This window comes from Diachasma alloeum, unplaced genomic scaffold (assembly GCF_001412515.2).
Source record: "Diachasma alloeum isolate Michigan unplaced genomic scaffold, Dall2.0 Dall_scaffold_00178, whole genome shotgun sequence".
Taxonomy (NCBI): Eukaryota; Metazoa; Arthropoda; class Insecta; order Hymenoptera; family Braconidae; genus Diachasma; species Diachasma alloeum.
This window is the reverse complement of record NW_021680344.1, coordinates 254,015-270,104: the sequence shown is the minus strand read 5'-3', so window position 1 is coordinate 270,104 and position 16,090 is coordinate 254,015. Positions and strand designations below refer to the sequence as shown.

At 36.6% G+C, this 16,090-nt stretch overlaps 2 protein-coding genes across 7 annotated transcripts; one reads left to right on the top strand and one right to left on the bottom strand.

Annotated features, from left to right (window-relative positions):
• Positions 1-685: 685 nt before the first annotated feature.
• Positions 686-9,882, top strand: LOC107040157 (paxillin). Of its 5 annotated transcripts, none has more exons than XM_015260118.1 (5): positions 686-816; positions 867-997; positions 1,101-1,183; positions 6,021-8,759; positions 9,451-9,882. In XM_015260118.1, exons 3-5 carry the CDS (start codon positions 1,106-1,108, stop codon positions 9,805-9,807), a joined length of 3,174 nt encoding a protein of 1,057 aa, XP_015115604.1. In that variant the 5' UTR covers positions 686-816; positions 867-997; positions 1,101-1,105; the 3' UTR covers positions 9,808-9,882. The 5 variants fall into 5 exon arrangements, with proteins under 5 accessions (XP_015115604.1, XP_015115598.1, XP_015115612.1 ...); XM_015260112.1 differs by having other exon boundaries at positions 1,091-1,183; XM_015260126.1 differs by having other exon boundaries at positions 867-1,183; positions 6,021-6,792; positions 7,105-8,759.
• Positions 9,854-15,826, bottom strand: LOC107040187 (uncharacterized protein DDB_G0286299). Of its 2 annotated transcripts, none has more exons than XM_015260145.2 (4): positions 15,742-15,826; positions 11,950-13,026; positions 11,087-11,339; positions 9,854-10,550 (listed from the first exon to the last, which is right to left on the bottom strand). In XM_015260145.2, exons 2-4 carry the CDS (start codon positions 13,012-13,014, stop codon positions 10,414-10,416), a joined length of 1,455 nt encoding a protein of 484 aa, XP_015115631.1. In that variant the 5' UTR covers positions 13,015-13,026; positions 15,742-15,826; the 3' UTR covers positions 9,854-10,413. The 2 variants fall into 2 exon arrangements, with proteins under 2 accessions (XP_015115631.1, XP_015115638.1); XM_015260152.2 differs by lacking the exon at positions 15,742-15,826 and adding an exon at positions 15,414-15,501.
• Positions 15,827-16,090: the final 264 nt, after the last annotated feature.

Sequence of the window (16,090 nt, the reverse complement as noted above, 5' to 3'; positions counted from 1 at the left end):
TTCCGGTTGCGGGTTTGAAATTTCGTCGGATGGATGAATACATATTTCTCCAATGATGGAGAGAAAGAAAAAAATTTTTTTGAATCTTTTTTCAAATTCACTTGGCACCCTTAAGTGATATAATCCCACGAGTCTAAAAACACTTTTCACGCGAGTATCGAACCTTATTTTTCATCACAATGTGTGGCAAGTGGGGTTTTGCGCACGCGGAGCGTGTGTAAAATATCACTTTACACACGGCGTGATGAAAACATTATTTCTCCACGTTTCATGACATTCTACATCATTTGCAATTAAAATTAGAGAATCGAAAAATCGGTCAAATACAAAGACTTCCGTTCGGAAGCAAAAAATGAAAGAATGCCCTTAAATTCGATTTTTATCCGTCTTTTCATAGAATGAATAGAGGAAAAGACAGAAATTAAAAATTAGAGACTAAAAATTTCATCGGGTTATTATTATCTGATTATTTTTTGTGATTTTTTAAAATAAAAATCGTGACTTGAAGATCCTTGGAGAAACCCTTGAACTGTGGCAGAGGCCAGTTGCCTCTGTGGGGCTTTTGGAAGGGGACGACGACGTCTCTCTTCTTCATCCATCTGTCTCTATTTCCCTGTTTCTTGCATTGAGCGAGGGGCCCCCATCACCGCTCGGCACATGGTCCTTTGTACGTTCTGTTCGAAGAATTATGCGAAATATGTTAGGGACCTGTCGTTTAATCTCATGATGAAGCGCAAGTCATCATCGTTTTTTACGCATATTGTTTGTCGATATCAGGAACATTCCATCGGTGCATTGACATTGACTCGGAAAAATGTGCGTAAACCGATTGAATTACATTCTTAGATTACATACACATTATTTAGTCTGACTCAACAGATGAGAGTGGGGGGATGTGACTCAGACGGCAACTCATACTGAAAGAGAGAGGAAACGAGTGTTCCGAGCAGTCAGCAGTTGTATTCGCTGGGAGATAGTCACGTTTAATGAATTGACAGTGAGTGAATGAAACGATAAATATAAGTTTATTTTTTCCACGACGTAACAGTCGGATTTGTTTAATTCAATCAGCTGGTAATTTAATGGAAAGTTATTGTTAGTTGCGATGGGCCATAACGCGCTAACGGAGCAAGAGGGCAATCGCCCGAAGTGGCTACTGGAACTGGAGAATCGCAAACGTAAAGTAAGTTGATACTATTTATTTGGTTGATATAATTTCTGTAGCGAAGTGGTAAACTAGGATAAGTGCGAATATGGAACTTTTTCAGGAGAGTTAAACAATTTGACCATGTTTGAGAGAAATTTTCGATTCAAGCAATAGAAAAATTTTCAAAAAAATTGCACTGATCCTAGTTTACCACTTCGCTACAGATTTATTACAAGGAGATTGCTATATCTGTCTATGAATGAATGATAACAATCCGTTGAATATAGTGAATGGAGATTGGTTTGGGGAATAAGGAAAACGTGCGATTCCTTGAGTATCACGTCATCTTTCCCGGAAAGGATAATTTAAATTTGTCACGTTGAACATCGTTAAAACCAAATAGGGTGAATCGTCTAGTAATTGAACAGCTGGGTGTGTACTCATTCTAGAGAAAGGCACTTTACGCACGAACAAAATTACATGGGAAATCTAGCGCATTTAATAGATCATTCTATTGAATTTCTATTGGACCTCTATCGGATATTCTAATAGTTTTTCGTCGATTCCATTGGAAAATTGTGTAGCTCTCTCACGCATTTTCTGCGCTAGGAATTATTCATTTCAACCTATTTGATAGAAACAATCAAGAGAATTCATTCAATTCATTCTTCTATATAAGTTTATCTATTGAGATATTTTCTATAGAAATTCGTCGGCATACACTTTTTAAGGATTTTTGCTTCCAAATGGTAGCATTATAATCGCTCAAATTTAAGTTTTGGATATTTTGTGTTGTATCGATCCATTATGATCCAAACAGTGCGAAAATGCAATTTTTGTGTATGTATGTGTGTGACAAAGTTTTTCTTTCATTTTTCATTAATGAGTGAATGGAATTGAATTTTTTTTTCAAATAGATATTGTTGAGCCCTATCGATCGCCATTAATTAAAATTTAATTCATCGATTAGTTTTTTTAATTTTTTAATTTTCCCGAAAATCGGTTATCCCACGATAACTAAAAAAAATGTTCTGAATTGATTGAATGATGGTTTAAAAAATTTGTTTGGATGTCCCGTTGACCGAGTTCGAAGATAAAGGCGATAGCAATAATCGTTATTTTGATTTATTCGAAAATTTTCAAAAATTTTGAATTTTTTGAAAATCAGAATTCCGGGAATATCTTTGAATATCATGCTTCAAATGAATTCAATCATAGCTTAAAATGTTTGTTTTAATGCCATTAAGTGGTAGTTAAAAGATTATTACGATAGTTATATTGGTTGATTTGTTTTTTGATGATTGTTGAAAATTTAGAATTGTTCAATTTCCCTGAAGATGAGCTTTCTGATGGTTTCTTCTTCAAATGTGATGTTTTAAATTCATTCAAGTATGTGTCAATAAAATTTTTTCTCTTAACATTTTATCGACGGACTGAGGGGAGAGATAGAACTGTAAAAAGACAATCGGTTGTATATAGAAGAAAAGTGATAAAAGAATAATAATGCTGACAACATTGAAGTAAGTTGAAAATCTGGCAAAAATAGGTAAAAGAAAATCTTATTAAATTTAATAAAATTAAATAAACAATGAATTACACATGATAGAAGGAAATTATATGCAAAATAACCATTGGAAGCATATTGTTAATTTATTAGCAAAAATAACTTTACCATATACGATAGAAGAGCTATTTCTCACTTGTTCTTCTGTTTTCTCGTCTTTCGAATTGAAAAAATAAAAACCAACTCGGAAAATTCAGGCCGAGGAATTGTTTATAGCAAACATCTCCATAGAATAAATTGTAGAAAAAGTCGAATTCTATCGATTGTGTGAGATTTTTCGATGAAATTTTTCCACGCGTATTAAATTGCAAATTTCCATAAATTATTTATTTTTCGGACGCATGCAAAATGAAACTATAAGCAAAACAAATCGTTCTGTACTGACGGGTATTCCCTAAAGCATAAGTTAGAAAGAACCAGCATTTTTAGAGAGAAATTGTCCGCGAGGATTACTAGCGAGACGTTCCATATTTCTTTTTCAACGATTGATATAGAATGGTATGTTCCCATTCGATCGGTGTTGTGAATTCCATAGCTTCTGCACGTGGCTGCTACTTTCAATAGAAAAATATGAGAAACAAAATCAATGGATTTTTTTCATTTGTTGAATTGAAATTCTCGGCACAGAAATTTTCCTTGACAGAAATTCTAACAGAATTCCGGAGCGAAAGCGCTAGAATTTCCTTTTCAATTTTTTCATACGTCAATATGTGGCAATGCTGAACTCAAGGGCTTTCTACTTTGTAAACTTGAAAATAATCAATTTTGTGGAATTTAAGCAGTTTCTCCTTGAAGAAAATAAATATTTATCAATTTCGCAAGACCTTATGAAATGTTTTTATGACATACTTTAGTACCGATTCAGCATTTTCTTGACAAAATAACCTATTACAACTAGTACTTGACCTACTACATATCAAACAATGGAGTCCCTTCATTTTTTAACGTATTTGATGTTTTGCATAGGACCTTGTCTATACTGAGAGAAAAACAGCAGAGTTCTCAAACAAGTCTTACTTGTGCCAAAAAAATCGGTTGCTAAAAATGATCAAAAACTGATTTTTTTATGCCAAATATGCGAAGCCAGCGCCGCTTGAAAATTTTTATTGCAAAAATAGATTTAGTCTTTTCAAAAAAAATTGATTCTCTGTGCAAGCAAGAATACGTGGCTCGAAGAAATACGGGATTAAATGAGTGTAGTACCCCATTACTTTTCGCCGCCATCACATTTAGCACATCATTCCCTATATCTCAATTTTTTTTCATTTTTTGCTTCACAATGGAAGCTTTGTAATCGCTCAAATTGAAGTTACCAATTTTTTATGTTAGGGTAACTAAATATGGTATAAAAATTCCAAATATGCGATTTTTAAATGATGTCTGTATGTGTTTTTTTTTCTTATTTTTTCTCGAATTTTTTTTATAAGGGATCAATTAAATTCCATGAATTTCTTCATGACTATAGACATTAAGAGGTTCTGTTCATATTGACACCAATTAAAAGGTAATCTTTCATACAAATTCGAAAAAAATGATATTTTTGCAAAAATCAATTCTTTAATGATCACTCCAAAAATGGTCATTAAAATGGAATTAGTCATGGCTCAAAAAATTAGTAATAATACCCTCTTCAAAATATGATGGGTGTCGCACAATTCGCTGTTGAGTTACAGCATATTATGGACGCGTTTTGAACGAGAAAATCGATTTTTTCATGATTACTGAAAGAATCATGAGTAATATCAATTAAATCAGGGCTTGAAAAGTATATTTCAATGGCTCCTTATTCAAGTTACATAATGCCGTCATAAGTTTTTATATCAAAGTCTCTATCGCTATTCAACTCATTTACCAGTCTATTATGTTGAATACTTATTCGCAGACTGATTTCTGACGGAACCTGAGTTAAGCTCTGGCTAAATCTTGAATAAATTCGGATTAACCCCCGGCTATTACACTATACATTGATTAAACCTTGATTAAACCTTGATTAAACCCGGACTGAAAACGGACTCGAGTCTTGAGAGGCTCCGAATGTAGAATCATTTGACAGACGGAAATAATACGCAAAATTTTGATGACATTTCAATTGTTGATACTATAATGGCATGAAAAAATTGAACAAGAGAAAACTCATTCGGCAGCAAATTGCAAATTTATTAGCAACTATTACAATACTCATTAATAAAAATGCGATTATCCACTTGTTTGTGTCCACCCAGAGACCCCCGAAAATCACGAATTTTGATTGAAAAAAAAAAGTAAAAAAAATTCTGAACATTTTGAAAGAGTGTTTTTAATTACTATTGAGGAATGAGTTCAATAAAGGAGATATGAATAATGTATAATTACCGTGGCAAATGGTGGTCTGTCAGTCGCCACCATGGGGAGAGAAAAAACGATATAATAAATCCTTTGGTACAGCGCAACGAGACGATTGTACGAAAAGAAGCTCTTTGAAAAATTTTACAATATTTTATAGAATTTTTTGATCACACTTTTGTTGCGGTGTGCCAAAATCAATCAATGTAACCAATCAATGTAGATAACGTTCGACAGATAATGGAGCCGAGCCTTGAATTATAATTCCATAAGAGCCCGTGCATCAGGCTCATTTTGTTTACTTAAGGACCGGGTGGAATATCTTTCGAACGTTATCTCGATTGTTTTTCCATCTTCATAATGTAAAATATATCACAATTTCCATTGGATTTTACATCAGGGAGGAGTCCCTAAAAATTATGATCGTACAATTTAAAAAATTAGAAAAAAACTGAACATTTTGAGTTTTTAATAAAAATTAAGAAATAAGTCCGATAGAGAGGAAATAGTGAATGGATAATTTATCATGGTAACTAACGATATGACAGCCATTGACTATTGTGACTATTCCTCCCTATTTGGTTTATTTCCCAATATTGTTCAAAAACGCTCTTTGAAAATGTTCGGCTTTTTTCAACGTTTTTTTGATTGTACAATCATAATTTTTGGAGACTTCAGGGCTATGCAAAACTGAATGGCAATTAGAGATCATTTCGGATTATCAAAATGAAAAAAAACCAAGATCACATTCGAAAGACAATCCACCCGGGCCTTAATTTCTCGATACCTACAAGTTATAAAATTTTGAAATTATCATCTATATTCAACATGTGTCTGATACTATTAATTGAAAAAGAAAACAACTTCTGTAGTGATATTATTCATTTCAACACTGAATGATGCATCCTAAGTAATAAAATTATGAGAACCGAAATTACAGATACCAACGATCACATGTCATTAATTTCTCCATTCCGACTTTTCTAGCCGCGTTTGGCACACGAAGTAGGCGCCGGTGCTCCTTGCATAAAATGCACAGTTTCCTGTCCCGGTTTGGATCTCCATTTCTGGCGGAAAATCTGTAAAAATTGCAAATGCAGCAGAGACGATCATGACGTACCAGACGAAGACTTCCCCCAGTTTGATTTACTCTTCGGGCCAAGTGGAGTCCCAAAAAAGAAATCGATAATCCTCAAGCGACAATCAGCCGAAGAAATGTACGAATGGGCACCGCCTGACGCCTCGAAAGAGCTAGCAATAGATTACATGAAGGCCTTACCCGAGGATAAATTACCAATAAAGGGCACAGTGGGTGCTGCCTTTAGAAAGCAACAGCTCCAGAAACAATTGCCTCTCCACGACATTGATCACAAGGTGTGCGACGAGCTGACAGATTCCGAGAGAAAGCAATTCGAGAAGTACTTGGAGAATTTGAAGAAATACGTGGGACAAGGGAGAGTATCAAAGTTCGTGACAGCCCGTCCGTTCGACCGTACCCTGATGACACCAGCCAATGCCTCTGAATGCTTCAGTCCCAAACACAAGCCCGCGGCAATCCAAGGGAATTCCCCGAACCTGCGAACTCCAAGCAGCTTTGTAACTAAAAAATACGATCAAGGATCGCATTTGGCTCGAGACCGAAGCCCGATGCCCGATCCAACTCTGGCATCAAGTAAACGTGAATTCCTCTCGAATCCTCCCTTCGACCAGATCTCCAGCGAAGCTTCAAGACTGGGGAGGTACCATCACATTTTGGGAGATGTTAAAACAGATCAGCAATTGGCTCAGTCCACAAACGTCCCTGGGATTCAAAATCCTGCTATGAATTTCCCAACGGTCAGTCGAATTCCGCAAGATGAAAGTGGTCCTTTAGTCCTTCCTGGATCTCAAGGAATGGCTCCAAGCAGTCTTGTGCCACATGATCAGGGATTACATTCGTCTCGAGACAGAAGTCCTGCAACTAGTGGTCCAACTCCAGTGTCAAGTAAACGTGAATTCCTCATGAACCCTGCGTTTGATCAGTCCTCCAGCGAAGCTTCAAGACTGGGGAGGTACCATCACATTTTGGGAGATGTTAAAACAGATCAGCAATTGGCTCAGTCCACAAACGTCCCTGGGATTCAAAATCCTGCCATGAATTTCCCAACGGTCAGTCGAATTCCGCAAGATGAAAGTGGTCCTTTAGTCCTTCCTGGATCTCAAGGAATGGCTCCAAGCAGTCTTGTGCCACATGATCAGGGATTACATTCGTCTCGAGACAGAAGTCCTGCAACTAGTGGTCCAACTCCAGTGTCAAGTAAACGTGAATTCCTCATGAACCCTGCGTTTGATCAGTCCTCCAGCGAAGCTTCAAGACTGGGGAGGTACCATCACATTTTGGGAGATGTTAAAACAGATCAGCAATTGGCTCAGTCCACAAACGTCCCTGGGATTCAAAATCCTGCTATGAATTTCCCAACGGTCAGTCGAATTCCGCAAGATGAAAGTGGTCCTTTAGTCCTTCCTGGATCTCAAGGAATGGCCCCAAGCAGTCTTGTGCCACATGATCAGGGATTACATTCGTCTCGAGACAGGAGTCCTGCAACTAGTGGTCCAACTCCAGTGTCAAGTAAACGTGAATTCCTCATGAACCCTGCGTTTGATCAGTCCTCCAGCGAAGCTTCAAGACTGGGGAGGTACCATCACATTTTGGGAGATCCCAAAGCAGATCAGCAATTGGCGCAATCCATGGCTGTCCCTGGAGTTCAAAATCCTGCAATGAACTTCTCGACTGTCAATGGTATTCCACAAGGACAAATCTGTCCCTCAATTCCTCCTGAACCTGAACTTGGTGGAATTCGCGCAGCTGCAGGTGCACATTCTGATGCCCTGAACGGGCCAATGAACACAGCATTACACTTTGCTCAATCGAATTTGTATTCTGAGACCCCTGGAACCACGAACAGTCTTCCTTGCCGCTCACAATTCCAGAGAATAGGGGCTGTGAAGGCAGATCACGCTGTGAATGATAATAAACCATTGAGGTCTCACCAATGGGCTAAGAAATTAGATAAATTCACAAGACAGCCATCAGTGCGAGACGATAACTCAACGTTGGCGGATCAGATGTTATCGGAAGCACTTTTACCTCCCAGTTCGATCCACTCTAATGACATAATTGCAAGCACCTTGGATGAAAAAGGACTTTCTTACATCAGAGAAAAACTGTCTTCGAAATATGGAGAGAAAGAAGACTCTGCTGACGTTCAAAGTCAAATTCCCATGACATCCAAGGATTTAGAGAGTGGAGCTGCTCTAAGAGACTCCAGGGTCACTGATAGTAACACAAAGCCTGTAGCTTCACAATTGCTCTCGTATGGAGGAGTGAATCCGAGTATTATTCATTCAGTAAGCCAGAATAATCCAGTATTTCCTGAGGCAGCAGTTGGAACTGTCAGAACGATGGAGCATCCTAGGATCAATCGTTTGGGTTCTGAAATGGAGAATATGAGGATTTATCCGCCGAAACAAAAGTGCCATCAGTGTACAGAGGACATTGTTATTGGCGATGTCATTGTCACTGCTGAGCAAGCGAAGGACGCGGCTTGGCATCCGGGATGTTTCGTTTGCTCAGTTTGTGACGAACTTCTTGTTGATCTCGTTTACTTCTATCATAAAGGAAAGTTGTACTGCGGTAGGGATTTCGCTGGGCTTTTGGAGATACCTAGATGCTTTGCCTGTGATGAGGTAAGTTTTGTAGAATTTAAGAGTGGAGTGGAGAAATAACATCATCAATTGATTTTTTTACGTAGTTTTGGAGTAAACAATGTAAATATGCTAAACTATTTATAGTTCCTTAAGCAAATGAAGGTACAAATTACGGTAATTTATTAGTAAATTAAAATTTTTACTGTAATTACTCTCCACATGCAATGGGACATTATATCCTTATGCATTGATAAATAATAATAATTAATTTTTGAGGAATATCTTGAAGTGGAAGCAGAGGGAAACAGTTTGTACTTCCCAGTAAAAATCTCGGAATTCCAGGACTTTAAATGAGTGAAATTTCCACTTGACACGGATGAAAAAATTTAATAGAAAAACCTAGCAAATTCGTTAGAAAATTCTATTGGATTTCTATTCAACTTTGTATTAGTTTCAAACTGAATAATTAGATTTTTAAATTGAATAATGCGAATTTTGTTCTCTTTGAGGATAATGGAAAAATCTCTGTGGGAATATTTTTTGTAGAAAGAAAATCACAGCTATAAAAAATATTTTTTTTACGATTCTGCTATCCGTATTAGATTCATGAATATTCTCTAAGAACTCAACTTGGCATTAAGTTGACATAATTTACGTTAAAATGTCACAATTGCACAGGATAATAGTTTTCCAGTTACTTTAAATCATGAAATTTTTTTTTTTTTTTCAGTTGATTTTCGTGAGAGAATATACGATAGCAGAGGGTCACAATTACCATGTGAAACATTTCTGCTGCTGGGACTGCGACGAACCACTCGCTGGGAAACAATATATCTCCGAGAGCGATAGACCGCTGTGTCTTCCATGTTACCAAAAGACTTACGCGAAAACCTGTTCTGCTTGTCAGAAAGTTATCGCTGCCCATCAACAGGGTGTTGCTGTGAAAAATTTAGATTTCCATGCTTCCGAGGAGTGCTTCTGCTGTGCCAATTGTAAGAAAAGTCTTCTAAACGGCAGAATGGCTATTAAAGAGAATAAACCATTCTGCAGTAAAGAATGCATCACAACATTCCTGAATAAATTTTGAAAAAAAATGAACACTGTTCTTCAAGAGTTTTGTATTGACACATGAATATTATAGAATAAAGTACTTTTATTTTATCATCAACGTTCAAAACAATTTACAAAGAATATCCAGTCATTGTAATGTTAAACATTCATTTACTTTAGCAACATTTAAACACAAATATTTTATGAGAAACAGACTACTCTCATTTATCATTCAGAGATACGAAAAATATATTTTTCAATATTCAACGCCCAGTATTTATACGAATCGGAAATAAAAGGAACGAGAAACAAATTCAGTAGTGAAATGATAATGTGTAACATAACATTTTTGTTAATTATGCACTTATCTTGATAAGTAAATTTACCAAAAAATGTCAAGGTACTTCTTGTCGAGCATTTTCCTAGCTACAAAAAAATGCAGAAATTTTCCCTGTTAACACTTGTCTCTGAGATGAATGCATAAATAACAAAAAATGTATAATTTTCTTCATGACATTTGACCACTACGCTACCGAAATTATATAAATTACTCTAGCAAAACTTACTGACTAAATGGTGGACATATATCAGGAGTATTCCTTAGCAAGAAAAAGACGGAGGTACTTGAAAGCCTCGCGTTATCTCACTCTGACTCACTATCGACGACATTTCTGATTCTTTTGCGAAGCTCTTTATCTGGTGTGACAGAGGGTGATGAAGACTGCGGTGAGGGACTACGTTTTCGTGGTGTTTTAGCTGTCCTTGAACGGGTGACACGTCCTGAAACGAAATTTCACCATGAGGAACAGTTTATAGAAGGTGACTAGAGGGCTACGCCCCCTGCTAACCCCGATATGACTCCCATGATTCTTGTTCTGAACCTTGTGACTCTTAATCTGACCCTTATTATATCCCTCGTGACCTTTATTTTGACCTTTCATTTCTGATCCTTAATTTTCTAGTCTTAATTTCGAGTAGCAAATTTTCATCACCAGAAGTCAATTTGGATTTTTATAATTTAGAGAGATACAGAGACCCTTATTTTGATCTTTGTAACCCTTGGTTTCTGACTTCCATGACCCTTATTTGAACCCTCAATATGATCCATCTAACATTTTATCTTGTGACCCTTGAGAAGCTTAATTTTGGCCTTGGACCCCTATTCTATCCTTGTGATCCTTGATTTGACTTTCGTCACCTTTAATCTGACGCTCATGACCGTTATTCTCACCCTTAATTTCGAGTACGAAATTTTTGATCGCAGAAGTCGCTTTAGATTTTTATAATATAGGGAGATAGTTATAATATGTGCGAACCTTCAGAGATGATGTTTTTGGGGTCCAGCTCAGCCAGTTCTTTGGCTCGATCCATCTTCTCCTTAGCCTTCTTACATTTCTCCAGAGTTGGCCGCCCAGTGATACCATGATTCTCCAACAGTTTCTTCATACGATTCACACGTGCAGTGGTAGATTTGCAGCCAGCCCAGAGTTCATCGAATGATTTCACTCGAATGCCGGCAGCATTCAAGTACTTCTTCAATGATTTTATCTTCGCATTTTTCTCTGGTGGCTGGAAAAGAGAATTTTACCAATGAAATTTTGAAAGGTGGATTACTCGTGCGTGAGATGCCCCTTCAGGATGATAATATTTATGAAAAAGTCAAGTTAATCAGCAAACATTTCGTTTGTAAGTGACAGGATTGCTATCATATCATCATTACAATTGGATTTAACCATTCATTCCTTATCCTTGAGTGTTGAATGGTTGAAATGAAGAATTACTCTTGCTTTTTTAATCCCTAAAACGAACATTTTTCGATAGCAGAATACGTATGGTAGTGTAAAATAATAAATAAGTAGTTCTAGCTATGAGATATCTTGCTTGAAGAGAAAAGCAATTTTTTTGAATAACTCAATTTATTTTTGTGAATTTTTTTTTTCATCTCTTCAAATGTTCAACATGAGTATTTGTAATCTAGGTCATTTTCAATCGCAATTTTTTGGTTGAAACAAGACTTGTTTGAGAACAGGTTTTTTTTTCTCTCAGTGTGTAAAGGAGAGAAACGTTGAATTTGACTTGCTTGAAAAAATCTCCATAAAATTCATGAATTTATTCATACTTGGAAAAGATCAAGTATTCCTTTCAACTAGATCTGCCGCAAGAGAAAATTTTACATTACCTCATCATTGCTCTTCCGTTTCTTCTTTCCCTTGTCGTCTGAATCCCCTTTCTCATCTTCAGACTCATCATCACTTCCATTAGTGTCTGACTTCTTGGAATCGTCGCTCTCATCTGCTTTAGCCTTTTTCTTATCAACAGTTTTAACTGATTTATCAGAAGCTTTATCTGATTCTTCCTCATCCTCTTCGTCAGATTCCTCCTTCTTCTTCTTACCACGGCCTCGTTTCTTCTTACCATCGCCAGCAGGTTTCGTCAGTGACTTCTTGGGGCGTCCCCGTTTCTCAGTCTTCTTAGCAGATTTCGAAGCTACTTCTTCCTCAGACGCAGCATCTGAATGCTCCTCTGAGTCTGAATCCTTCGCCTTTACCTTTGATGACTTCTTACCCTTTGATTTTGATGGTTCTTTATCCTTCTTCTCCTCCTTTTTCTCGTCTTCATCTTCTTTTTCAACAGGTTTGCTGTCTTTTCCTTCATCCTCTGAACCGCTCACTTCTAGTTCAGAATCATTGGGTTTAGCCTTCACGATGATCGTCTTAGGTCTAGGCTTAGATTCCTTCTCGTCCTCACTCTCAGAGCTTGTGTCCTTGTCACTGGCACATTCAACAGACATTTCCAATCCATTCACCACCTCTGGCTCTGTCGATTTAGATTTTGCTGCCTTGGTACTCTCTGGGGATTCGAGCTCGTCTGAGGATTTGTCCTCTCCCTTCTCTGATTTTGCTGGGGATTCTTCATTCTTTTGTTCACCTGAATCAGAAGACTCATCGTGCTTCTTGCTTGATGATTCTGGTTCCTTTTCTTCTGACGATTTCTCGGATTCTTTCTCTTCGTTTTCAACTTCATCAGTGGTACCATTAGCTTTATTCGCAGCGTCGGTATCCTTCTCCGGGCTTACTTCTTTCTTTGCTTTTTTCAGTGGTATCTCCTGCTGCTCCTCCTCGCTCGAGTCCTCCCTGGGACGCTTCTTTACCTCCTCAGTATCCATTTTCTCTTCTGGTTCCTTCAGCTTTGAGGCACTGGGACTTTCCAGGTTTTTAACATCCATTGTCTCGCCTTCAACCATGTCGTCGAATATCTATTGGATAATTAGGAAAATTCAGTGAATTTTGATTCTGTTAAAATCAGCTTTTGTTGTATATCTCAAATTCCCAAGGGAATAGCGAAGTATTTCGACAACAATTAACAAATTCTTCTCACATCCAGCTCCAGGTGGAAAAAAATTAATGATTTGTTGCCAAAGATTTCGAAGAGCTTAAGGATGTTCTACACCCTTTCTGCCAAAATTCACGTTTTTTTAATTTTTCTGGCAAACTTATGATGGAATTGACGTGAAAAAATATAACGTTTTTGCGTTTTGTCATTATTTAATGACTGACGAAATTTTAAGGTGGTGCGAACATTTTCCTGCGTTTTCTCTAAACTTTTAAAAAGAGTCACAAAACTGTTGAAAAAACGCATGAAAATTATCGCACCACTACGCAACTTCGTGAGCCATTAAAGAATGATAAACCACAAAATCGTTATATTTTTTCACGTCACTCCCATTGATAATTTGTCAGAAAAATGAAAACAACGTCAATTTTGGCTAAAAGGGTGTCGAACATCCTTAAGCAGAAATTGTTTAGTGAAAATTCGAGTTGACTGATCTTGTTCAATCAATTTACTATTGTATTCAATTGAAACCCTGTGTAGATGTTTAGCCAAAATTGCAAAAGCTCAAAGCATTCTCGAATTGATAAACAGAGTTATCTCCTTTTTTTAATGAAATCCAAAGGTCTAGAAAAATTCTGGGGCTATCATCAAATCATTCCGCATTTTTTACCTTGTCCTTTATTTTTATATCTATTTTTGGAATTTTTATGTGGAGGAACTACCAATTTGAAAACCAATCCCGACCATGTACATAAAAAAAATTTGTTCCTTTCATTTATTGAACCTACTGTCGCTAATTTTACTCATTATCAGCAATATTAAATTCGCATGTTTTCCCACCAACCTAAACAATTGGTAAATCGCTCTTGTATTGTCTATAGTATAGTTATTTTTACTAATAAACTAGCAATATGCTTCCGAATGATTATTTTGCACGTGATTTCCTTCTATCATATATAATTCATTGTTTATTTCATTTTATTAAATTGAATAAGATTTCCTTTTACCTAATTTTGCCCGATTTTCAACTTAGTTGAATGGTACCAGCATCATTATTCTTATTGTCCTTTTTCTTCTATACAACCGATTGTATTTTACAGTTCTATCTCTCCCCTCAGCCCTTCGATAAAATGTTAATTGAAAAATGTTATTTACACATACTTAAATGAAATTGAAACGTCACATTTGTAGAAACCATCAGAAAGCTAACTTTCAGGTTAATTCATGAAAAATTCAAAATTTTCAGCAATCATAAAAATCAGATCAATCAATATAGTTATCGTAATCATCTTTTAACTTCGACATAGCATTAAAACAAACATTTTAAGCCATGATTGACTTCATTTCAGTAGTGAAGTGGTAAACGGAGATGAGTCGACTTATCTCCCAGTTGAGTTTTCGAGTAATATTCTTGAATCTAAGGGAGATAGCGAAATTTTAGTAATTACATTTGTTGCAGCACTTAATCGGCTCCACAAAAAAGGGTATATAAAAAATTTTGCTATCGCCCTTAGATTCCGAGATATTGATGGAAAACTGGTCAATAGTCAAAATTGACTCATCTCTTTTTACCGCTTCGCTACTGATTTGAAGCATAATATTCAAAGATATCCCCGGAATTCTGATTTTTAAAAAATACCAAATTTTTGAAAATTTTCGAATAAATCAAAACAATGATTATTGCTATCGCCTTCATCTACCACCTCGGTCAAAGGAACATCCAAACAAATTTTTCGGGTCACGGGACCTGAAAAACCCCATTTTCGTGGCGCTGCGCGCAGATCCCTCAACATGAAAATTAATATACACTCCTCGCCATGGAAAATGTGTTTTCAATTCTATTTGAATTTTTTTTTGAAGTAACTAATAGATGAATTACTTTTTAATTAATGACGAGCGATAAGGCTCAACAATAACAACATTTGAAAAAAAGATTTAATTCCATTCATTCACTAGTGAATAATTTAAGAAAAACTTTACCACACACATGCATGCATACATACATACATACACACCCATGCGTACGGACACGGTCTAAAATTGCATTTTCGGACTTGCTGCATCATAATGAGTCGATATAACACAAAAAATGCGAAGCTTAAATTTGAACGATTGCAATGCTTTCATTCGGAAGCAAAAACTACAGAATTTGTCCACACACATGAAAAAATTCGGGTTTCGAGACATGGATAAACATCCTCTTCAATCACGAAAGTATGTGATGCAACAAGTATGAGAAGCATTGAATGCGATGCCGATGCTCAAAATATCGATGACTAGGGACTTTATGGAATTGTAATTATTAATGACCTTCTGAGGCTCCTATTGCATTAATTTTTCTTTTCTCTTTCCTTCGACGAAGCCGGCCGCCCTGAGTACACTTAACCAACACTCTGAAAATGTAATTTCAATGGAGCTCGTTAGGATATGCCTAAAGGCGAGACAATGCCTCTTCTCGTTTTTCTAGTTGTCCCCAATGCCCCAGTATCAAATGAGCAGTATTGTTTCCGTTTTCATGAATGATGAACAAAGATAAAACAAATGATTATTTCTGCGAATGATTACGCTCCACAGCCTTCAGTCCACGAGACATTTCACACGAAATATGAATCAGATAAACAATTATTTGCATACAAACCTTTGAAGATGATTTCAGGTGCTAATCGATGATTCGTTGATGTAAATATTTGTTAATTATTTTCGATATTTATGTGAAATGTGCTCCTAAAGTTTGCGCGGGATAAATCTACGCGGCAACGTTGTGACGGCCATGTTATATTTATTCTCCAACACTCCAACGACTTTTTTTTCAACTTCTCAGAGCACAAGTTATGCTGAATAGACTGTAGGCAAGATGATTGCGAGTGTTAGAATGAAGGTGGTATTGGCGATGCCAAAGTGCTTCTAGCGCTATACCCAGAAAAACGGACTGATTCGGAACTACTCTAAGGCGAAACTAAATCCAATGCCCCTATACAATACGCGTG